Source organism: Camelina sativa, chromosome 5 (assembly GCF_030686135.1).
Source record: "Camelina sativa cultivar CO46 ecotype springtype chromosome 5, ASM3068613v1".
Classification (NCBI taxonomy): Eukaryota; Viridiplantae; Streptophyta; class Magnoliopsida; order Brassicales; family Brassicaceae; genus Camelina; species Camelina sativa.
Genome location: NC_141884.1, coordinates 22951134 through 22975612, shown reverse-complemented (window position 1 = coordinate 22975612; position 24479 = coordinate 22951134). Strand labels below are relative to the sequence as shown.

Genomic DNA, 24479 nt, shown 5'->3' with positions numbered 1-24479 from the left:
TTGTTAAATTTTCCAATTTTATCTCTACTGATTTAATGTATTGACCAATAGAAAAATTTGTATAATATATTAATACTTCTTCCGTTTCACAAAGAGTGTCATTATGCACTTTTTTCTTTGTTTCACAAAGAATGTTACTTTACATTTCCAATGTGACTTTATACATCAAATTTCTTATTTTGCCCTTAACCCAAACCTCTTTTTACTAAACTTAAATAATTAACTATTAATTAAATAAAAGGTATATTTGTATAATTCTAATTTTTCTTAATTTGTGTGCCCTGTGTCAAAATGACACCTTTTATGAAACAGAGGGATAACGGGGTAAAATAGAAAATTTAATGATAATCTTAAGATGTGTGAGAAATCTTAAAATGACACTTAATATGAAACATATGGAGTATGTTAAAAAATCTCGAATCGCTTAAATGTGGTTTATAGCATTTATAGTGGATAGAGACTCTTATAGTTTCTGAGATATAAGTATAACATTTAGTAGTTATAATTTCATTTAATTAACTATTTAAAATAACTTTTTTAAAACTAATCACATATTGACATGTGTTTAATGAGTCTCTCAAGAGATTTTCAACAATTTTCAAATGAGAACCAATTGTTATCTCTTACTTCCATTTTTTTTTCTTTTATAAAAGAAATGTTGAAAACTTTTGTGAGAATTTTCTACTGCACATGCTTAGAAATATAATTTATACTTTAAAATAAATAAATGATGGGCAAATTAACTATTGAAAGGAATTTGTGTATAAGAATAGTGCGTGTGAGCAGGGTAAAAACAAAATCATGACCAAGCGTCAATAGCCCCTGGAAGAGGACCATATAAAATACTCTTATCACTAGTGTAAGAAAATGTATGACCTTAGGCCCTGGAGCTCTTCAGAATTAAAAATTAAACTTAAGAAAAAAAAAAAAAACCATGGGCCAAGTAAACGTAGTTGACGAATAACTAAAGTATTTTTCTTTATAGTCGTCGAGGATTACTGCCAATATTTTCCGTGAAATGTATTAAGAAAAAAGTTGGAAGAAGACTCCACAAGTAGTTGCTGGTTCACGATCCTTCCTACTAGTCTGTAACTTGGAGTAAGGGCCGGCCTAAAAATTTATCATTGACATGAGCTGGTGAACTAAAATTGGCCTTTCATTACAATCTAGGAGAGTACGTGTATATACGCATGTTTTTCAAATATCTTTTTCTAAGATTTGCGATAAGTGACTTTATTAAAGCATCTCCAATGGTTCTCTATTTTTGCCTCTAAATTTTATTATAGAATAATTTTTGCTCCAATCCATTTCTATTTTCATCTCTATAATAGATATTGCTATTTTTTTTCTCTATATATGGGGGAACTCTATTTTTTCCTCTATAAATAGAGTTGAACTATTTTATTTGCAAAGTAGTCATCTAAACGTTAACTTCTTTTATTTACGACCAAAATAAATAAAATAAGTATTTTTAAAAGATTACCATTTGCAAAAGATAATTTTATGAAAGTGTTACAAAATTTAAGGTAAAATGGGTTAGTTTGCAATTTTTTTAAAATAAAAAATGTTAATTGTAAAATAAAAATAGTATTTATTTGAAATATTCTTTTATAGACGAAAAATAGGAGAAACCATTGGAGCTGGTCTTAGTTCTTTGATAAATACAAAAAACTTCGATGTTTTATTTATCATCGAAGATCTTGTGATCAACCGTAAAAAACCAAAACTATGAGCTAAGAGTGGATATGAGGCCCACTAAAAAAATGACTGTCGGGATGTTACAAGTGGTATTAGAGTAAAATCCAGACGAGTGTGGTGGAGTCGAGTGGACTCACACCATTAGGCGTGACGGTCTTGGTGTGCAACAAGGACGTTGCGATCTGCTAGTGAAGGTGTGTGTACTGTGACACCTCTGTTTGCGTAGATGTTTGGTCAAGAGTCTTGAGAGAACTCCAGAGTTAAGCGTGCTTAAGCAGGATTAGTTTGAGGATGAGTGATCTTCCAGAAAGTGATTGTCGGAATTGTGTGAGTGAGGACATTATTGTGATTCTCATTCTTCCACAACATAATTCCTCAAAACTCAAAAGCATATATATGTATCTCTTCTTCCTAAAGGTCCAGGAGTAGGAGAGTTTCTAGGCGCCATTAAGAGTCGAAAGAGGTTAGTCATTTTCTTTTATTGTTGCCATAGGTGTGATGATCTTACATTTTCTCTCTAGCTAACGTTTGATTCTTGACATTATTGTTGCAATTTCAAGAGAAACACAAACTGATGACAAAAGGCTTGAATATATATAAAGTTAGTTAGTAATCAAATGTATATTAGAAAGAAACTGCGTTACAGCGCATGAATTATTTTGAATTTAGTGATACATGTAATGCAATCAACTTTTAGTTATAGAGGTATATATTGACTACAAGACTAATGTCATGACTAGGGCTGACGTTGAATGGACTTACGCTTCGCTTAGCTTGTTTACTATTTGATCATTGCTCAAAAGACACGTTATGAATGTTATTTACGTAAAATATGTTTTTGTTAACTTGTTTTGAGTGTTTGTAATCAGATGGAGGAGATTGTTTTGGAAGCAAAAGATGCAGTTGATTGGTCATATAGAGGCGAAGGAGCTGTTAATTTAGTTCTCGCTTACACTGGATCCTCTCCCACTTACGTACGCTAGCTAGTCTCCTATTTGAATCTGTTTCTTAATAACAAAGATGATTATATATTTAAATTCATTGTTTTTGGGATTAGGAAGAATTAGATAACATTGATTGCAATCTTGTTATGTTTTTCTCTTTTGTGGTATATGTGAAGTTGGGAAAGGTGATGAGGATAGCGAAAAAGCTAAAGAATGGGAATGAAAATGGAGGAGACACTAGTGGAAATGATCTTACCAGTCTCGAAAATCTTATTTGGGGAGACATTAAGGATCTTGCATCTTGCCAAAACAAGGAGATGGTGGATTATTTGTTTGTCAAACATGTCATGAGACCTTTATTGGGTCACAAACATGTTAATGCTGGAGTATGCTATTTCCCTTGTCTTTATTCTAATGCGTTCTAACGGTTACAAGAATCTGGAAGTTGCATTTGGGATGTTTTAAAAGGAATTTAAGTCTTCATTAATTATTTGGGAATGTTGTAGATTCGTCGTCTTGTAGCAACGGAGTTTCTTGAGTCTGTTGAGAAAATGGTGACATCTCAGCCTCTTTCCCGGCGAGCTAATCCATCCAGTGTGGATACTAACCGCACTTCGGAGCTTCTCATGGATGATTTGACACGTTTCACCCACGGTAAATTAATTTTGTGTAGTCAACTACAATATTAATGAAGCTCTTTCTGTTCATTGTTTTACTTGGCAGCAAGTAAAAGTTGATGTGAGCTTGTATGCTGTCTCTTGATTAACTCAAATTAATGATGGATTTAAGTTATGGTTTTTGGTTTATAGATACATGCCACCCGAGTTAATGATCTCCTCTGCTTTCAGGTCATGTTGAGGATGATAAATCATGCTTAACTGTTGAAATAAAGGTATACATGATCATTATCCTGTCCTTTTCTTTCTTTCTTTTTTTGGCTGATATATATTTACCCTGATGAAACAGCCCAAATATGGATTTCTTCCATCTTCAAGTTTCATAGCGGAAGAAAATGTTATTAAGAAGAGTGTAACTCGTTTCAAAATGCAACAAGTTCTGAAGCTTAGGCAAAACGAGGTACTTTTCTCGTACATCCTCAAATACAAAATCCAACTTCGAAGCTAACACATTAAAGTCATGCCTCAGATATTAGAAGTCAGTGAATATGACCCCTTAGACCTTTTCTCTGGATCCAAAGATAGAATACACAAAGCAATAAAAGCGCTCTACGCGACTCCTCAAACCAATTTCCGTGTGTTCTTGAACGGTTCTCTGGTATTTGGAGGCTTTCGTGGTAGCAAATGCATAACAAACTCAAAGGTGGAATTAGCTTTTAAGCATATACTCAAAGGGTTCTTGAAAACCGAAGATGACGACGTATGTGCAAGTAGTTTCATAGAGCTTGTTGCTGAAACTATTTACGAATCTGGAGCTCTAGATCAGCTTCTACACGTTCAAAAGCATGACAAATATAACATTGAGGGGGTGATACACGCATACTATGACTTAATTGACCAGTGTAAAGCGTGCCAAGAGTTGGAAAAGAGCAAATTGTCTAATCAATTTGGTGCCATGCATTCAATGTCACATGATGAAAAATTAAATATATTGAAGAATTTTCTAATATCTTCCACTGCAACAGATTGCGGTGTAATGGTAAGTATTAGATCAGCAGAGACTGGTCTGTCAAGTTCCTCTTCCCACGGTAATGTTCATCTTGAATCAACAAATTTTTAAAGATTTTGAGTACAAGGTACATGTTTTTTTAATTACTTCCAGTCCAGATTTCTTTTGTTGTATTGTTTCTCTCTTAATGAAACTGAGGCCGATCCACATATCGCTGGTAGGTACACTTCATTGATCTTGATATGAGACCTTTGAATAGAATGGAAGCCAATTACGAACCAGACAAGAAGATCATGAAATCATACCTGGAGATGCTGAAGACGTAAGGACATCAACCTTGATGCTTCTAGAGAACTATAAGCCGAGAAGCAGATTTCATATCTTATAGAGGATGCTTCCAAATAAGTTTTTTATGTTTCACTTAACGTAACAGTTTCCTACTGTTTTCACTAGTATCAAGTCATAAGATCTCATGGTCAGTGTAAAGCATGATCATCACCAGGATTCAGTGGGTTTCATTTATCTGTATAAGATTGTTTTGCATTATTTTAAATGTGTTCTTTATCTTAAAGAACCATGACGTAGAACCATGAACGCACGGGACATATATGGTACTAATGGTGTAGCAAATCAACTTAATTGTATTCAAAAACAGAAGAGACTTGTACATCACACAAAAACAAATCCACTTTACACGTAACAGTCCAAACGCACAAAATACGTACTAATAGTCAAGAAGCTGATCCGTATATATTTGACGTATTTCTTGATTACCCAAGCAAATGTGAACTAAAGCACTAATAAATTATAATCAAATCCGTATTGACATAGCTAAATTATTGAATTCTTTCAGCTAAAGACAAACAAATGCATCATCAAATCTGCTAAAAGAAGAATTTAAATTTCAGATTACAAAAATGACGAGATAGTGGGTTGAGCAATAAAAACAAGATTATGTTTCCTTTTTGTAGAGGTTATTTGCGAAAAATACCGAAAAGACTACGAGTTTTAACGGAGAAGATAGGTTGATTTGTGATTAGATGAATATAGCATTTAAGGCCTTATAATTAACGTGAAATAGTCAACAACAAAGTTTATGAAATTGCAACGACGACAATATGAGAAATGTATAGTCATATTGTTATGAGAAATATGACTAATTGTTATGAAATTTCAACAACAAAGTTTAACTGTTATGCGTCATAAAGCTTTAATTTTTAAAACTTAGTAAGAAATGTAATTTGTACTGAAAGATAAACCCCACTAATTGCTGTGCCTCATATATAAAATCTTAAACTTAGATTAAAAGAACAACTCTTCTTTTATTAATGTTTAGAAACTCTCTCAAAACTAAACACAAAGCTCATACTTTTGATCACAACTCGATCAAGGTATTTATAATCCTAACTCGACTAATCTAACTCTACATATAATTGGAAAACTTCTCTTTTTCTAATACTTCTTGAATTAGATATTTTCTTTTGCCTATCATATCCTTAACCGATTTGTTGAAGGCATCTTAGGCTGCAAGCAATATTGAAGCTTATTCAATATTCTCCTTCTTAAGCTTCAACTCACTTTTGCTTAAGTCTTGAACTCCTATCAAGCTTCTCATCTCACTGAACTTGATCCTTACCAAAGCCTTTGTCAAGATATCAGCCTTCTGCTCCGTTCCCAGTACATGCTCTGCTTCCACTAGCTCTCTCTCAATACATTGTCGTATGAAATGATAGCGTTTATGGATGTGCTTGCTCTTACCGTAAAAATCTGGGTTTTTGGTGAGTGCTATTGCCGAAATATTATCAATCTTGATGGTGATTTGCTCAGTCTTCCTTCCCGTGATCTCACTTAGCAAATCTTGAAGCCAAATAGCTTGTTTAGCCGCCTCCATCACAGCCATAAGTTTTGCTTCGCATGATGATAGAGCAACCATACTCTGTTTTTGCGAACACCACGTAATTGGTGTAGATCCGAGACAAAAAATGTGACCCGTGGTGCGTCTCCCATCATCTGGATCAATGTTGTGACTGATGTCACTATATCCTATGATACTCTTCGATCCTCCTCGATTGTATTTCAAGCCGTATGCCACTGTTCCCTTTAGATATCGTAGTATGTGCTTCATCATGACTCCATGTGACTTCCGCGGGCTCTGCATATACCTGCTAGAAACTCCAACAGCAAATGCCAAATCCGGTCATGTGTGTAGCAAGTATCTTAAGCACCCAATGTTTCTTCTGTAGCGTGTAGGATCTATCTCTTCCTCATCTTCAGCTTTTGAAATTTTAAGTCCAAATTCCATTGGTACTTTAGTTGGATTACACGATTCTAAACCTACTTCTCTTAGTATCTTTCTTGCATAACCTTCTTGTTTAATTTTGATTCCATCTTCTCCTTGATGAACTTCGATGCCGAGATAATAAGTAAGCTTTCCGAGATCAGACATCTCAAATTTTGTTGACATTCCGGCCTTGAATTCATTGATGACCTTGAGAGTGTTTCCTGTCACAAAAAGTCATTTACATAGATAGCAACTATGAGAAGAGTCTCTCCCTCTTCACGGCGATATACTGCACTTTCTTTAGTACACTTTTGCAACTTCATTCCCTTTAATATCTGATCCAGTTTTGCGTTCCAAGCTCGAGGAGCTTGTTTTAAGCCATACAAAGCTTTTTGAAAGTTTGTATAGCTTGTGTTCTCCTCCTCTTACTTTGAATCCTTCCGGTTGCTCGACATATACATCTTCCTTTAACTCTTCGTGTAAGAAGGCTGTCTTCACATCCAAGTGATGAATCTCCCATCCGTGTGAGGCTGCATGTCCAATAAGCAGTCTTATGGTTTCTAACCGAGAAACTGGTGCGAAAACTTCATCAAAATCTATGCCATATTCTTGTACATATCCCTTAGCCACAAGCCTCGCCTTGTACTTGTTGATAGTACCATCTGAATTTTTCTTGATTTTGAAAACCCATTTGAGACATATAACTTTTATCCCACTTGGTTTATCGATTAAGAACCATGTCTTGTTCTTGTTGATTGAATCAATTTATTTTTTGCACGCTTGATTCCATTCTGATGAGCCCTCTGTTTCTTTGTAACAACTTGGTTCATAATTTATTGACAATAGAAGCTTCTTGCATTCTACTGAAGCTTGGAGCACGTAATCAACAAGATAACGTGGTTGATTTACCTGTCTACCCGATCTTCTTAGCTGAGGTTGTACTTCTTGATGATTTTCATTGTTCTCATTACCTCCGTCAAGAGAATCTTCATCATCATTGTTTTGTTCTTCATTGAGATGCTCTTAATCACCTTTGTTTTCTTCATGATCATGAATTTGATCATTGTTGATTACTGCAGGTCCTTCCCCTGCATCTATCACTTCTACCCATCTCATGTAGAGCATTCATGGATCCCTACTTGGTCCTTCTTGTGTCTTGTTCCAGCTCCAACTTGATTTCTCATCAAATACCACATAACGACTCACAACTATCTTCCTCGTTATCGGATTGTAAAGTCTGTATGCCTTGGATCCTGGCTCAATCCCGAGGTGAAGTAGTGGTTTTGATCTATCGTCGAGCTTCTTAAGGTTTGATGCCTCAACCTTAGCGAATGCTACACACCCAAATACTCTTAAGTATGATAGATGATATGCTCAAATTTGACCTTGAGCTACTCTCTCAAATTAAGAGATCATTGTAATACTTAGGGGTCGAATTCCACAATGACTCAAGTCTACACAATAAATTATAGGGTTTTATAATTATGCTAAACAGATTTAATTGAATTATAATAAAAGCAATGCAAAATATTAAATAAAAGTTGTTGTAAATTCAGAAGATCAAAAAGCTAGGTCTAGGGAATTTCTCAGGAAATTATGAAATATTAAATCAATCAATAAATTAGGATTCAAGCAATTAAGAACAGATCTAGAACTCTAAACTCTTTTGTAAATTAAATCAGTTTTTACTGCAAATAATATCTAAATTTAAAACCAGAAAATCCAAATCTCTTTGCAAAATTCTAGGTAATAAATCAGCTTTAAAAACAAGTTTAGATTGTTCACAAAATTATTAAATCAAATCTCTTTGCAAGAAATAATTTTGCTCATCAAAAAGTTTTATCAGAAAAATCAATTATATTCTCATATCAATTTATTTTCCTAAAGTATTAATTCTAGGTGATCAATCAAGAATTAATATGAAGAACAACCTAAGATGAAGATCTAGATAGATAAAGAATCCTAAATAAACAGATCTAATAATTCATAAAATCCCTGTGAAAAACCCTAAACCTAACAAGCAAACTACTCAGACATATTCAATGAAGACCAAAACATAATTCTGAATAATAAGCAAATCTCTCTCTCTACAAAGCAGATCTCTCTCTCTCCAAAGCTCTCAAAATCTCTCAGGGTTGCAGGAAAAATAAAACTTGCTAGAATACAACTTAAGGGTTTTAAAAACCTAAAAACACTATTTATATGTCCTAAAACACGTCAGGGACTTATGTTGCAATTATGGAAGACTTTGGGCAACTTTTGTAAATTTTCCAAAACTTGGGTCTTGAGTCGGCAGAGAGGGGTGTCGATCGATGCTCTCTTGTGTGGTGTCGGTCGATGTTCCTCATAGGATCAGACTCCAAATTGATTTCCTCCGGTTAAATGCTCCAGAATCATCCAAATTGCTCCATTTTGCTCCTTTCATGCTAAAAACCTGTAAAGACTCAGAAACAATCTAGAAACAAATGAAAAGATACTAAAAGACTCCTTATATCATGGTTAAAAACCACAAAAACCATGATATATCAACTCCCCCAGACTTAGCCTTTGCTTGCCCTCAAGCAAAACAGAAACTTAGACCTGTGAAAGGGGTTCGAAAACAGGGAACTCTCTCAACTGCATGATGATTCTTATTCGCACTCTTCATTTACCTGACTCAAGAACTTACTACTTATACTTAACCATGATTAGCATCAACATTCCTTACTCAAATCCCACAATCCTTTGGAATCTCTGAAATCTCCATTGGCATCTCATTATATAAATTAAAGCTAGTACAGGTGAGTTCTTACCTTGGGTGTATCGAACAGTGGCATATGGACTCTTTTCAGGCCAAGACTTTCTTCTTACATCTCCTTTCCTCTCCCTTTTCTCACTTCCAATTTTTTTCTTTTCTTATTTTTTTTCTAATCAAAGGTGTAAGCGAATACCGGGGTCATCGGTAATTTACCTACCCCTCGCTTCCAAGCTTTGTGTGATCATTTGACTCAAGAGTAGAATAATGAGGTCACAGGTAATTTACCTATCTGTCTAAACTGATCAAAATCATCTCATCTTTTATTCTTTTTTTTTTAAAGCACTGAAGGGAAGAGAGAGGGGAGACATACTTTGAAAAATTGCACTGTCTTGTATGGCCCGAAGAAGAAGTCTAGTCCACTGATTTCCAACCCCAAGGTAGGCGATTAAGTCCGATAAAAATCCTGATAAAAGTTGAGACAACGTTAGATCAATCAGATTTCCATTGTATAAGGGCTTTTAGGATTGTTGATAAGGCTCATTGTCTTTCTAAGCTTCAGTTCTGAGATCAAGCATAAACAAATAATCATTAGAGTGTTAGCCAAATAAGAGAAATCATTAGTCAATATCATAATTCCCAAAGACAAAAATAAAAATTTTGAAAAAATTTGACTCAAACTTTATGGTTTTGACTGACACAACTGAAATTCAAAAACAGAAAACATAGTTAGTAACTAACCTCCCCCAGACTTAAACAACACTGTCCCCAGTGTTATCAAGTAAAAGGAAAGCTTACAGAAACAAAAATATATTGAAAATTGTAATGAAAAGATGAACTGTTCTCGGGTTACCACGGGATGTCGATGGACACCATTTCAGTGTCGATCGACACTCATCACGAATGGTGGTTTTTGGCCGTAACTCCTTGTTAGTTGCAGTTGGTTGTGTTGTTGAGTTGTTAGAGCAATCCTTGGATGATTATTCTGTTAAGAGACACTCAAACACAAGTCAAAAGCAACATGATAGATAGATAGTTTATAAGTTCAAACAAATTTCAAACACAAACTGACTCAATGCAAAAACAAAAATGACTCAAAAGGAAAAGAAAACCTAGAAGTGGGTTGCCTCCCACTAAGCGCTTGTTTTCAGTCATTAGCTTGACTTTGCTTCAGCTCAGGCATCTGGTGGATCAGAACATGGCATTGAATACTTCTGAGAGAATGACCTCTTCATCCAAGGTGGTGTATAAGCTTTAGGTGCATGAGGCCTGCCAAGTATACGAGGAACAGGACCAGGGCGGGATTTAGGGATGGGTTTGCTTCTTTTAAGCCCTGCAAAATCATCAACAGAAGAAACAAGCGCTCTACGATAATCTCGTGGCTTGGTTAACCTCAAAACAGTTTTTGTAGCTTTGAAAGTCTTATTGATGATAAGAGGAGGTTTGGGTAAAGAAGATACATACCTTGGCCTTACCTGAGGACCTTGGAGTGTGTAGTGGGGGCTTTCTGTCTGGGAACAGCTTTCTGACGTGAAGCATCAGTTGTGGACAAGTTCAGTCTCGGATGTGGAGGAGTATCGATCGATGCTGATGGTGTATCGGTCGTCACTAAGCCTGTTGCTCGTGTAGCAAAAACTTTTTCAACAGAAAAAGTCTGTCCATCAATAGTAGGAGCCCTCCTCAGCTTATCCATCTCAAAGTTCATACTCAAACCAACCACATTCAGTGCTATGTGCCCCTTCTGCACATCTATGATGGCACCAGCTGTAGCCAAGAAAGATCTTCCTAAGATGAGAGGATCCTTAGGCTCTTGATCATACTTCAGCACCACAAAGTCAGTGGAAATCATGAAGTTGCCAACCTTAATTGGAATATCCTCTAAAACACCTTCAGGAATTCTTCGGGATCGATCAGCTAGGATTAGAGAAATCTGAGTTGGCTTGAATTCTGTCATCCCAAGTCTCACAGCAACAGAATGTGGCATCAAGTTGATGCTAGAACCAAGGTCACAAAGTGAGTGTGCAAACCTTCCTGTGGAGATAGAGCAATCAAGTACAAAGCTTCCAGGATCTGGTAACTTCTCTGCAGTCCTACATTGAATGATTGCACTCACTTCCTTAGAGACAACCACCTCCTGCTTCTTTCCCTTCTTCCCCTGTGGAGGCTGGTTTAACAGAATCGCACTGACATCCTTAGTAAGCAGTGCTCCTTCCTCAGGGCTCAAACCGTTTGATACCATTCTCTTGACATAGCGCCTAAGTGGTGGTGAAAGCTTTACTGCATCAATCAAAGGCATCTCAATCATCACCTTGTCCATCATAGCCTTGCATCTAGCTTCTTCAAGCTCCTGCTTAGACCTCCTAGGCTTAGGAAAAGGAACCTTAGGTTGGTATACCCTCTCAACTGCTGGAACCTGAGATTTTGCGGTTTCTGGGCTCGTCTGGGATGAGTGTGGACCGACACCCAGGTGGTGTCGATCGACACCATCATTTGAAGTCGAGGATTTGGTCGATTTTTCACCCAGTTCGGCAGAAGCAATTTCAACAGCATCTTTGTCTCTCACAAATATGGCATTACAAGCATGCTTGGGGTTTGACTCAGTTCTTCCAGGAAGAAAACCCTCTTGTCGTTTGACAGACCCAGCAGTCTGAATAACTTGATTCTCTAACTTCTTGACATGAATGTTCAATGCTTCTATCTTCCCATTCAGCTCAGTGTAGACATTGTCAATCTTCCCATTGAATGTCACTGTCAACTGCTCTTGACCTTGTAGAAGCTGCTCAAGCATGGCCTCCATTCTACTCTCAGAAGAAGTCTTAGGAGGTGGAGACTGATAAGATGAATTCCCATAGGTTCTTATATAGCCATTGTTCTGTTGCTGCTTCTGGTCACCATTGTAGGGTCTGTTGCCTTGCTGATTACCGAATATCTGTCCCTGATACCCAGCTCCATACACATAGTTGACATTCTCCTCTGTATTCTCTGGCTCTAGCTCAAATGTCTCAACTTCAGCAGCAAATTGGACTGACTTCTTTCCCACAAGAAGATTGTGCACTGAATCAAGCTTGGCATTAACAGAAGCAAGCTGATTTGCATCAAACTTTCCATGCAGTCTCTTTCTTTCAGCATCAGCTCTTTTAGTGCTATTGCTAGAAGCCAAATTCTCAATCAAAACTTTAGCATCTTCTGGAAATCTTGTCTTGAAGTTCCCATGACTTGCAGCATCCAAAGCTAACTGATACTTCCAGTCACACCCTCTGAAAAAGATACTCAACAGTTGTACCCTTGAAAAACCATGGTGTGGACAGTCCCTTTGATAAGCTTTGAATCTCAACCAAGCTGCCTTGAAAGCTTCATCCTGTCCTTGCTTGAATGAAGAGATCTTGACTCTCAGCTCATCTAACATTGCATCATCATAGAAATGGTTGAGGAAAGCCACCTTGATATCATGCCAATTTGTCAAAGATCCAGCTGGCAACTGCTTCAACCACTGAGATGCCTCTCATGCAAGTGAGTATGGGAAGAGCTTGTAGAATATGAAGTCCTCAGTCACTCCATTAGCCTTGATAATGGTCACAAGGTCTTCAAAGTGCTCAATATGGTCTAAAGGCTTCTCATGGGGCAGGTTTGAGAAAGGTCTCTGCCCAACTAGCTGGAAGTAAGCAGGCTTTAGCTCAAAGTCATTCTTCTGGAATGGTGGAGGAACAATAGCAGACCGGTTCTTATACACAAGATCAGCCCGGTTATAGTCAGCAATGGTCCTGATCAAGTCCCGGTTTTGGTCCTGTTTTCGAACTGGGTTCTGGACGTGGTTGGCAGCTCCACGTCCATCTGCAGGAAGGGGGTGTCGATCGATACCCTGTTGGTGTCGATCGACACCGTCGACACCATCAGCTGGTTCGTCGACAACAGCAATTTCGGCAATCACATTGCCTTCTGCATCAAGCTTTTGGCCCAGCTCATTGTGCAAGTGGCCCTCTTGATCCCTCAAAGCACCATCTTCATCTCGCATCAGAATGACTGGGTTAACCATCTTCAGAGATTTAGCTGCTTGTCGGTTCTCACACTCAAGTTTTCCAACTCTTGGTTTGAAAGATTCACAATAGGACCAGTCTTGTTGCTCCTTGTGTTAGGCTTATTAGGCATACACCTGAAACACACAAGAGAAAGGAAAACAAAAGCGTGTAAGTTTTAAATAAAAACAAAAATTTAGACAAAATCAAAAACTCAAATCTAATGGTAGATCAAAGAGTCCCCGACAACGGCGCCAAAATTTGATATGCTCAAATTTAACCCTGAGCTACTCTCTCAAATTAAGAGATCACTGTAATACTTAGGGTCGAATTCCACAAGGACTCAAGTCTACACAATAAATTATAGAGTTTTATAATTATGCTAAACAGATTTAATTGAATTAAAATAAAAGTAATGCAAAATATTAAATAAAAGTTGTTGTAAATTCAGAAGATCAAAAGCTAGGTCTAGGGAATTTCTCAGGAAATTATGAAATATTAAATCAATCAATTAATTAGGATTCAAGCAATTAAGAACAGATCTAGAACTCTAAATATTTTTGTAAATTAAATCAATTCTCACTGCAAATAATATCTAAATTTAAAACCAGAAAATCCAAATCTCTTTGCAAAATTCTAGGTAATAAATCAGCTTTAAAAACAAGTTTAGATTGTTCACAAAATTATTAAATCAAATCTCTTTGCAAGAAATAATTTTGCTCATCAAAAGGTTTTATCAGGAAAATCAATTATATTCTCATATCAATTTATTTTCCTAAAGTATTAATTCTAGGTGATCAATCAAGAATTAATATGAAGAACAACCTAAGATGAATATCTAGATAGATAAAGAATCCTAAATAAACAGATCTAATAATTCATAAAATCCTTGTGAAAAACCCTAAACCTATCAAGCAAACTACTCAGACATATTCAATAAAGAACAAAACATAATTCTAAATAATAAGCAATAGAGATTAAAAGAGTAAGAAAGAGTTCAAGAAATTCTTCTCTACAAAGCAGATTTCTCTCTCTCCAAAGCTCTCAAAATCTCTCAGGGTTGCAGGAAAAATAAAACTTGCTAGAATACAACTTAAGGGTTTTAAAAACCTAAAAACACTATTTATATGTCCTAAAATACGTCAGGGACTTATATTGCAATTATGGAAGACTTTGGGAAACTTTTGTAAATTTTCCAAAACTTGGGTCTTGAGTCGGCAGAGAGGGGTGTCGATCGATGCTCTCCTGTGTGGTGTCGGTCGATGCTCCTCATAGGATCAGACTCCAAATTGATTTCCTCCAGTTAAATGCTCCAGAATCATCCAAATTGCTCCATTTTGTTCATTTCATGCTAAAAACCTGTAAAGACTCAAAAACAATCTAGAAACAAATGAAAAGATACTAAAAGACTCCTTATATCATGGTTAAAAACCACAAAAACCATTATATATCAATAGACTCGGTTATCTCTCCTTTGGACATGTAAGGAGTCATCTTCTCAAGGGCTCTCGTTGGTATTTTGTTGATAAAATAAATAGAGTGGCGTACTGCTTCTCCCCACAAATAGTTTGGTACCTTCGTAGCCTTGAGATACTTCTGGTCATCTCCATCAATGTCTTGTTTCTTCTCTCCACAACACCGTATTGTTGTGGTGTGTATGGATTCGTGAGCTGTCTTTTGATACCACTTGTATCACAAAAATTATGAAATTCTTTTGAAGTGAACTCACCTCCTCTGTCAGTTCTAAGAGTCATGATTGCTTTCCCTAGATCCTTCTCCATTGAATTTTTAAACACCTTGAATCTCTCATATGCATCGCTCTTTTCTTTCATCAAGATTGTCCACATGTATCTTGAGAAATCGTCTATGATGACGAAAATATACTTGTTCTGAGCGATTGTTGGTGCTGTTATTGGACCACATAGATTCGCGTGTAGGAGCTCTAGAGGTCTTGAAGCTCTTAACATTGATGATTTGGGAAAAAATTGCCTTGCTTGCTTTCCAACTAAACATGATTCACACAATCTTTTTTCTTCTCTGAGTTCTGGTAATCCTTGGACCATCTCTTGCTGGGACATCATCTTGACTGTTTTAAAGCTTATGTGTCCCAACCTCGCATGCCACTTCCAGCTCTCGTCTTCTATGCTTGCGTGTAAGCATATCGGTTTGCCAATTTTCAAGTTTATCCTATATAATCTATTGGCTGAGCGTATGACCTTCACCAAAAGCCTCCTGCTTGGATCATGAAGTGTCAAGTAATCTTGTCTCATTCTTACATCACATCCTGCTTCTATGGCTTGTCCTAAGCTCAGGATGTTGCTCTTCAGCTCAGGAATGTAGTAGATGTCATTGACAAGTATTTGTTCCTCTCTGTTTTGCTCTAAAATAGAATCGATCCTTTGCCTCCATTTCAACACATGAACCATCACCGAACTTAACCTTTCCTTTCATGTTCTCATTAAGCTCTGAGAAATATGTCTTGATACCGGTCATGTGATTACTCGCACCGTTATCAAAGTACCAGACTCCTCCTTTCTTTGCTCTGGTTTCATAGTTCTTTGGTATAACTTTTCTGGTTGTACTGTTTTGTTGGGACAATTAGATTTCAATGTAATGAATGGACCTCTTGATGGGTTTTAAACTTTTTATAAAAAGGTTGACGACAAAAAAAAAGGGGCAAATTAACTATTGAAAGGAGTTTGTGTGTAATTAACTAATAATAGTGCGTGTGAAAAGGGTAATACCAACACCATGGGCCCACGAAACGTAGTTGACGAATCATTAAAGTGTCTTTTACGAGCCAATATTTTCCGTGAAATGTACAAACGTAGTCGTCGAGGAGGATTACTGTCAATATTTTCCGTGAAATGTATTTAGAGAAAAGTTGGAAGAAGAAGACTCCACAAGTAGTTGCTGTTTTACGAGTCTTCCTTAAAGCATGTTTCTTCAAATATACATTACTAAGATTTGCGATAAGTGACTTTATTAGTTCTTTGATAAATACAAAAAACTTTGATGTTTTATTTGATTAACAGACAGAAGTATCACCGAAGATCTTGTGAGATAAAAAAAAAAAAAAAAAAAAAAAATCTTGTGAGATCAACCGTATTCCTTTGTTCAGTTTTTTTATAGTATTTCTTCGCAAAATTATTTTAACTAAAGTTAATTGGTTGAAGAAATTGAAATACTTGCAGAAACGATTACAAAAATGTGAACTGTGACTAGAAAATAATATGCTACATGCAATTGATAAGGATGGTTTATATATACTTTGAAAAGTTTTAATACTACAGTTTATTCATCTTTATTCAAGCAGATTCAGATTTGGATTGATTTTGGTCTTATTTATATGACTCTAAATCATAATAAAAAACTTTTTAGCTGCTATGTGTTACACTGTAGTTTGTGGAGAGAGGTGTGCCGTAGACCAGGAGTAAACATGGGGCCTACTAAAAGAGGAGGCTGTCGTGGCGTTACAAGTGGTACCAGAGCTAAACTCAGACAAGTGTGGAGTCGAGTGGACTCACACCATCGAGAGTGACAGTTTTGGTGTGCAACAAAGACTCTGTCATCTGTTAGTGGGGTTGAATTGTGACGCTCCGGTTTGCGGAGGGGTTTAAAAGAATTGATTTGACCACTTATATCACTAAAGTGCAATTATTTTTTCGGTCAAGGGTACTGAGAGAACTCCAGAGTTAAGCGTGCTTGAACTGAAGTAGTTTAAGAATGGATGATCTTCGAGGAAGTGATTGTCGGAACGGTGCGAATGAGAACAAAAAAAAAATCATGTGCTGATTTGTAGGGACGGTAAACAAGTCTTTAAAACCTCCTTACATTACAAACCGGCCATCGAATATGGGTTGGGCCCATGGACTGGAAGTAGACATGGAAACCACTAAGATGTGACAGTCGGTGGGGCGTTACAAGTGTTACAGTATGTAACGTTAATCACACATTTTTCTGCCATGAATAACAAATATAAATCCGTTTTTAAAATCTTGAATCATAACACAAGAATTTTTTTATGTATTTTATTAATATTATGTATGATACGATGATTCAAAGCAATTAAAAAATAATTATAAAGAATCTTAATTTTAAAACTTAACAAAACATACAAAATCTCTATAAAAGTAATTGTGAAACATTGTATGAATATTTTTAATTTAATAATTAATGTTAAAAAATTTTAATTGTATTTGGTTATATGGATAGTTTTTTTTATTTCTTTTGGACAAACAATTGTATTGATACATGAACATATAATTATGTCTCTATTTCATATATCCTCTTATTGTACAAACCTATTTTGCCTTATAAATAATCCCTTTTAAAAATACTGACATTCTTATAACTGAAGGTTTTTTTTCAAAGAATCAAATTATTTTTTAAAATATTAATATAGATGTCTTCTTTTTTTTTTGTCACCGATTAATATAGATGTCTAAACTTCTTTTCTGTACACTTTCTCAATCGGTCTTTGAATATTTGTTGAACATTGAACCCTCAGAGCCGGCATTGCTTGGAGTTACGTTAAAAAGTAATTTGTCGTTTTTAGACGATCAATCACATGGAGACTTAAACCCTGAAGCAAAACGTTAAGTAAGGTGTGATTCTCATTCTTCCACAATATAAGTCCTCAAAACTCAAAAGCATATACATATGTATCTCTTCTTCCTAAAGGTCCAGGCGTAGGAAAGTTTCTCGGCGCCATTTAAGAGTCAAAAGAGGTTAGTTGTTTTCTTTTATTGTTGCTATAGATGATCTTACATTTTCTCTCTACCTAACATTTGATGAACAAATATATGAAGTTAGTTAGTATCAAATGTATATTAAGTTGTATAATAAGAAAGAAACTGCGTTACAGGGCATGACAAATTTTGAATTTAGTGATACATGTAATGCAATCAATATATATATATATTTTTTTTCATCTTGCAATCAATAATCTTATATAATATGAGAAAGTTTTTCTCAACTTTGGCTAAGGAGATGACACTTGGTATCTTACCTATCTGACACATGTATTTTATTGTTGTTTGGCCTAATTAATTAAATTTATTTGTGCTTTGGACCTAATTAACTATAGGCCCATAAAAAAAAACTATCAATATTTTCTTCTTCTCTTCTTCAATCACAACCAGTTAGAGACCCTTCCCATCTAAAACAATCATTTCTTAGTTTGTAGTTTCATAATCTATTTTATGATTCATTGGTAAGAAAAGATTATAAATTATGTAAAAAATGTATTTCTAGGTGTCAATCTTATAAATGATTCTGGGATGTTTCTGTGTTTTCAAAAATCTCTTATAAATTGAAAAACTCCCATTAAAAACCACCAAAGTGACAATGACTTCCAGTTTAAACCTTCAAACTATTATACTCCCAACTAAAACCACAAAAGTGTCAAATTTATTAAATCAAACCTTTTTATGGCATTCGTGGGTCCAGATTTTTCACCGGAACAATTAACTCTGTTAATGGAATATATTTTCTATTAATAAAAATAATAAAAATAATTAAAACAAAAAAAAAATAAAAAAACACCCAACATCAAATCGATTTGGGGGTTAGGGTTAGTAAAAAATAAAAAAATATTTACACAATGTCTTTTTGTAATGACTCATAAGCATTTTATATGAACATGGTTTATGTTTTATGGAATGATTTATTTTTATCTCATTGTTTTATTTTGATTTTTTTTCTTCTTTTGTAAGGTTTTTACCTTTTTATAATTAATTATCACGTTTAAAATCCTAATTTATGAAAAAGCAGGTTAGTTAATAGAACAAATGGAGTTATTGTTCAGCTGACGGGATGGATTTTCCATTAACGGAGTTAACTGTTCTTGTGATAAATATGTACCCACAAACATGAATGTCATATTGAAAGTTTGATTTTATAAATTTGACACTTTGGTGGTTTTAGTTGGAAGTATAATAGTTTGAAGGTTTAAACTGGAAGTCGTAGCCACTTTGGTAGTTTTTTATGAGATTTTCCCCTTATAAATTTATAAGTTTTTGGTTCAAATGTTAAATTATGGATTTTTATTCTTGGGTTTAGTTTCTGGCCATTAATCTTATATAATCTAATAGTAGGTTTTTTTCTAAAATCAACCAAACATTAATAATTAGAAAATAACACCATGACAATCTAATGGTAGGATGTTTTATGTAAGTAATTTGATAATTGTTTACTCATTTATTCCTCATTAGATCTTACCAATTCATTTTCCATAAAATTAAAATTCAATTTGTTTTCCATAAAATTAGAATTCAATCCCTAATAACTCTATTTTTGAAACTTTTTTTCCAGTCATTAGGTTTCTACAAAGAATTATATTATTTTAATATATCTTTCCAAATTATAGTAGATATTTTTGAATAACTTTCTTTTTACACGTATTGTTAGCATTATTAATACTACATAGAAAACAAATTATGTGAGAATGTTTGATAAATTTATTTATTTATTAGAGAACTTATGTATGCCTTTCCTAATCTCCATGGGTCGGTCCGATAATTTTAGATGCCCTACGCCCAATTTTTTTTAATAAAATATTTTTACTATTAAAAATCATAAAATAGTAATATAAAAAATTATTTAAATAAAATAGATCAGTACTATAAGTTTAAAACTCATTAACAATAATTTTAATGTATCGCTCATTCACTCATTGATCTAATGCTCATTCGCAAACAATTCAAAAAATGAGATCGTCTTTTACATAAAACTAATAAAACTTCATCCCTAAATAAACTGTTTTCGTATATAAAACTTGAACTTACAATTTTTTTTGAACTTAAAAAAAAAGAAAATCTAATAACAAATGAACTTATAATTTTTTATTTCTTTCCTTACATAAAATACCTAAAATTTTTGATCTAAAATATGCCCCAAAAATTTTGATGTCCTAATGGCTTCACTTGCTTGGCCTATGGGCCGAGTCTTGAACCATTTTTTATGTTAACTTCAGGGTTGTCGTGTTTGTTGGTTGTGTTAATATAATACTACTACATCATGAAGAAAATGAACTAACATATTAGGTTTTGTTCCTTTCATATATTTTAGAATCTCTATTTTTTTTTCTTTTGAACATTTATATGGTAAAGCAAGCTAAAATTTTTTCTTAATGGATGATGCATATGAGTCTTTCTATTGTAAAGTTAGCTTCTTATTAGTCTTTGTTATTAAACTATCCCTTTTTATTCTCAAAAAGGAAAATCGTATGTTATTATCATATATTTAAAAATTTTTGTTGTTAATGTAAGCTAATAAAAAACTAAAATTCTCAAATTACTAAAATTCAAAAACAATGAAAGGTAAATCCGTGCGTAGCACGGGATGACTTAGGTGTGGTATTAACTATTTTATGATAGTCGTCGTCTCGTCGAGGACCACTGGCCTTTGGTTTCATCATTTTAAAATAGGAATATGATTTTGTAAAGCTTGTCATTATTTTTCCTGAAATGTATCATAGACTAGTTCCGTGAAATTAAGGCTGCTATTAAAGATAATATAAAAACCGTAGTTGTTGCTCTAGGAGCTTTCCGAGTAGTTGTTGTAACATAATTTTATTATAGTTCGGATTACTTAGGATTTAATAAAGAATTACGATGACTCCAAAAGTCTGAAGCTGAGACTTAGTTATTTAGGTGTGATTCTTCCCCCAAGAGCAGTCCTCAAAACTCATAGCATCTCTCTTCTTCCTAAACATCGGCTAGGGAAGAGTTTTTAGCACCATCAAGATCCAAAAGGTTAGTGCCATTTTTTTTTTTTTTTTGTTGATTTGTTTTTTTTTTCTTTTAGTTCTTAACAAATTTCTTTGTTTAGGTGAACTACATCTCTATTTTTTCTCTCAAGCTGTTCACTCATATATAAAATGTTTCGATCCATGGTGACCATTGCTACTTTTTGACTCTCTGCTATATAAAACTTTTTTTTTCTAATGAAATTTATTCAAACAAAAAAAAAATCCTTTGTACAATGACTATAACCTTATGCTAAAAGTTCAGAATGTTTAAAGAGTAGAAAAAACAGAAAAAAAAACACCTACAGCAATTAGATCCTTTGAACACCAAACCAAATTCGTAGGCCATCCTCAAAATTGGTTGTGGTTTCCTTGAGACTTGAAAGTCTGTTCCCGAAGACATGAGTGTAGTATAGGAGGCGAGCTATATAAATCTACAATAATGAAACTGTTAACGATAATATAGTTTTTTAAATGAATATTTTTTCATTTAACAATTCACATTAAATTTTATATTGTTTAATGTGAATTCCTATCACTGAAAACGTATTTTATACCTATGTAATGTGTGAGTAACAATATACCCAAGATCAATGTATGTCATATATATAAAATTCCTCATCGCCAATTTTATGATTTAATCAAATATGAAAGTCTAACATTGAAGTTCATTGGTTCGGGTGACACTTGGAAGGAACCATACAGAATGTCCTGGTCTCTGACCTGAAAAAATGTTCGTCCCAATATTGCATTGTTTCGAATTTTTTTTGCGATTGTCCATGTTCAATTGTTTATCACTAGTACGTATAGCCTTATTCTTTCATACTGCTTAAGCAGAAAGTATTAGGGGACTCTCCTTATCAAGTTTTTTTTTTTTTAATACTAATCGAGTTACAATCGTGAAAATTTCTTAATCGTTCTTATAAGTGAGCGCTACATAGCTTGTTTACCATTTGATCATTGCTCAAAATTAGATACGTTACGAATGTTATGTAAAATATGTTTTTTGTTAACCTGTGTTGGGGTGTTTGTATTCAGATGGAGGAAATTGTTTTGGAACCAAAAGATGCGGTTGATTGGTCATATAGAGGAGAAGGAGCTATTAATTTGGTTCTCGCTTACACTGGATCCTCTCCCACTTTCGTTAGTCTTCTCTTTCTAATTAATCCAAAGATGATTATATATTGCCTTAATGTTATCGTTTTTCGGATTAGGATGAAGTATATAACATTGATTGCAATCTTGTTTTGTTTTTCTCTTTTATGGTATATATGTGCAGTTGGGAAAGGTGATGAGGATAAAGAAAAAGCTAAAGAAAGGGTATGAAAATGGAGGAGACACAAGTGGAAATGGTCTTACCAGTCTCGAAAATATCATCTGGGGAGGGATTAAGGATCTTGTATCTTGCCAAAACAAGGAGATGGTGGACTATTTGTTTGTCAAACATGTCATGAGACCTTTATTGGGTCACAAACATGTTAATGCTGGAGTATGTTGTTTCCCTTTTGATCATGATCATTCTAACACGTTCTAACGATTACAAGAATCTGGAAGTTGCATTTGGGATGTTTCAAAGGGTTTTGAGTCTTGATGACTTGGAAATGTTGCAGATTCGTCGTCTTGTAGCAACGGAGTTTCTTGAGTCTATTGAGAAAATGGTGAGATCACAGCATATTTCTCGGCGAGATAATGCATCTAGTGTGGATACTAACCTCACTTCCGTGCTTCTCATGGATGATTTGACAAGTTTCGCCCAGGGTAAATCAATTTTGTGTAATCAACCATTAATGAGGTTCTTTTTATTTTTCTACTTGACTCTGCAAGTAAAAGTTGATGTGAGCTGAGCTGGTATGTTGTTTTTTTGGTTTATAAGATACATGTCGCCCGAGTTAATGATCTCCTATGCTTTCAGGTCATGTTGAGGATCATGTACCTTGTTTAACTGTTGAAATAAAGGTATTCATTATCATTAATTATCCTGTCTTTAATTTCTTTCATTTTGGCTAGCTATATACTACTTTATTGCTTTTTTTTGGCTGATATGTATTGACTCTGATGAAATAGCCCAAATGTGGATTTCTTCCATCTTCAAGTTTCATATCGGAAGAAAATCTTATTAAGAAGACTATACCTCTTTTCGAAATGTACCAAGTTCGAAAGCTTAGGGAAAACGAGGTACTTTTTCTTCTACATACCATATTAAATCCACAATCCAAATCTGAAGCTAACACATTAAAGCCATGTCACAGATATTAGAAATCAGTAAATATGATCCCTTAGATCTTTTCTCTGGATCCAAAGATAGAATACACAAGGCAATAAAAGCACTCTACGCGACTCCTCAGACCAATTTCCGTGTGTTCCTGAACGGTTCTCTAGTATTTGGAGGCTTCCGGGGTAGCAAATGCATAGCAACCTCAAAGGATGAATTAGCTTTTGAGCATATACTCAAAGGTATCATCAAAACCGAAGATGATAGCGTACGTGCAAATAGTTTCATAGAGCTTGTTGCTGAAACTATTTACGCATCTGGAGCTCTAGATCAGCTTCTAGAGGTTCAAAAGCTTGACAGATATAACATCGAGGCAGTGATTCACGCGTACTATGACTTAATTGACCATCCATGTAAAGCGTGTCAAGAGTTGGAAAAGAGTAAATTGTCGAATCAATTTGGTGCCATGCATGCAATGCCACAAGATGAAAAAGTAAATATTTTGAAGAATTTTCTAATATCTTCCACTGCAACGGATTGTAGTGTAATGGTAAGTATTAGATCAAGAGGGACTGGTCTCTCTTCCCACGGTAATGTTCATCTTGAATCAACAAAGCAAGATTTTGAGTACAAGGTATATGCTTTTTTTTTTAATTACTTTCCCGAAACTAAATCTTCTCTTTTGTTGAATTGTTTCTCTCACATTGAAACTGAGGCCGATCTACGTCGTGGCAGGTTCACTTCATTGATCTTGACATGAGACCTTTGAATAGAATGGAATCCTATTATGAGTCGGACAAGAAGATCATGAAAACATACCTGGAAATGCTGAAGACAAAAGGAGATCAACCTTGATGCTTCTAGAACTACAAGCTGAGAAGCAGATGTCATATCTTATAAAGGATGCTTCCAAATAAGTATTTAAGTTTCACTTAAAGTAACAGTTTAATTTCCTACTATTTTCACTTGTATCAATTCATAAGGCTCCCTTTACTTGATATATATATGGTTGCAAAAAATCTCATACTTGCTCAAAAAGTCTCATACTTCACCATGATTCAGTGGGTTTCATCAATCTGTGTAAGGTTGTTTTGCATTAGTTAAATGTATTATTTATCTTAAAGAACCATGACGTAGCTAGAACCATGAAACGCACGGGAGATATGGTAGTAAATTAACTTAATTGTAGTCAAAAACAGTAGATATTACTTATAAATCACA

The 24479-nt window shown here is 34.7% G+C and overlaps 2 protein-coding genes and 1 non-coding gene across 6 annotated transcripts; all 3 read left to right on the top strand.

Annotated features, from left to right (window-relative positions):
- The first annotated feature begins 1687 nt into the window (after nucleotides 1-1687).
- On the top strand, nucleotides 1688-4839 carry LOC104787223 (inositol-pentakisphosphate 2-kinase-like). Of its 2 annotated transcripts, XM_087450596.1 has the most exons (8): nucleotides 1688-2161; nucleotides 2568-2672; nucleotides 2819-3028; nucleotides 3149-3296; nucleotides 3491-3534; nucleotides 3609-3719; nucleotides 3789-4395; nucleotides 4490-4839. In XM_087450596.1, the coding sequence occupies exons 2-7, from the start codon at nucleotides 2568-2570 to the stop codon at nucleotides 4377-4379; spliced, it is 1209 nt and encodes a 402-aa protein (XP_087306722.1). In that variant the 5' UTR covers nucleotides 1688-2161; the 3' UTR covers nucleotides 4380-4395; nucleotides 4490-4839. The 2 variants fall into 2 exon arrangements, with proteins under 2 accessions (XP_087306722.1, XP_087306723.1); XM_087450597.1 differs by lacking the exons at nucleotides 1688-2161; nucleotides 3491-3534; nucleotides 3609-3719; nucleotides 3789-4395; nucleotides 4490-4839 and adding an exon at nucleotides 2263-2299 and having other exon boundaries at nucleotides 3149-3457.
- Nucleotides 4840-12573: 7734 nt separating this feature from the next.
- LOC147944215 (small nucleolar RNA R71) lies at nucleotides 12574-12680 on the top strand. The gene has a single exon (XR_015558791.1). It is a non-coding gene; the product is annotated as a small nucleolar RNA R71 (small nucleolar RNA).
- Nucleotides 12681-17767: 5087 nt separating this feature from the next.
- LOC104787222 (inositol-pentakisphosphate 2-kinase) lies at nucleotides 17768-24217 on the top strand. Of its 3 annotated transcripts, XM_010512758.3 has the most exons (9): nucleotides 17906-18026; nucleotides 20952-21053; nucleotides 22085-22189; nucleotides 22326-22535; nucleotides 22657-22804; nucleotides 22959-23002; nucleotides 23111-23221; nucleotides 23296-23892; nucleotides 23994-24217. In XM_010512758.3, exons 3-9 carry the CDS (start codon nucleotides 22085-22087, stop codon nucleotides 24111-24113), a joined length of 1335 nt encoding a protein of 444 aa, XP_010511060.1. In that variant the 5' UTR covers nucleotides 17906-18026; nucleotides 20952-21053; the 3' UTR covers nucleotides 24114-24217. The 3 variants fall into 3 exon arrangements, with proteins under 3 accessions (XP_010511063.1, XP_010511060.1, XP_087306721.1); XM_010512761.3 differs by lacking the exon at nucleotides 20952-21053 and having other exon boundaries at nucleotides 17768-18026; XM_087450595.1 differs by lacking the exons at nucleotides 17906-18026; nucleotides 20952-21053 and adding an exon at nucleotides 21738-21779.
- The last annotated feature ends 262 nt before the right edge of the window (nucleotides 24218-24479 follow it).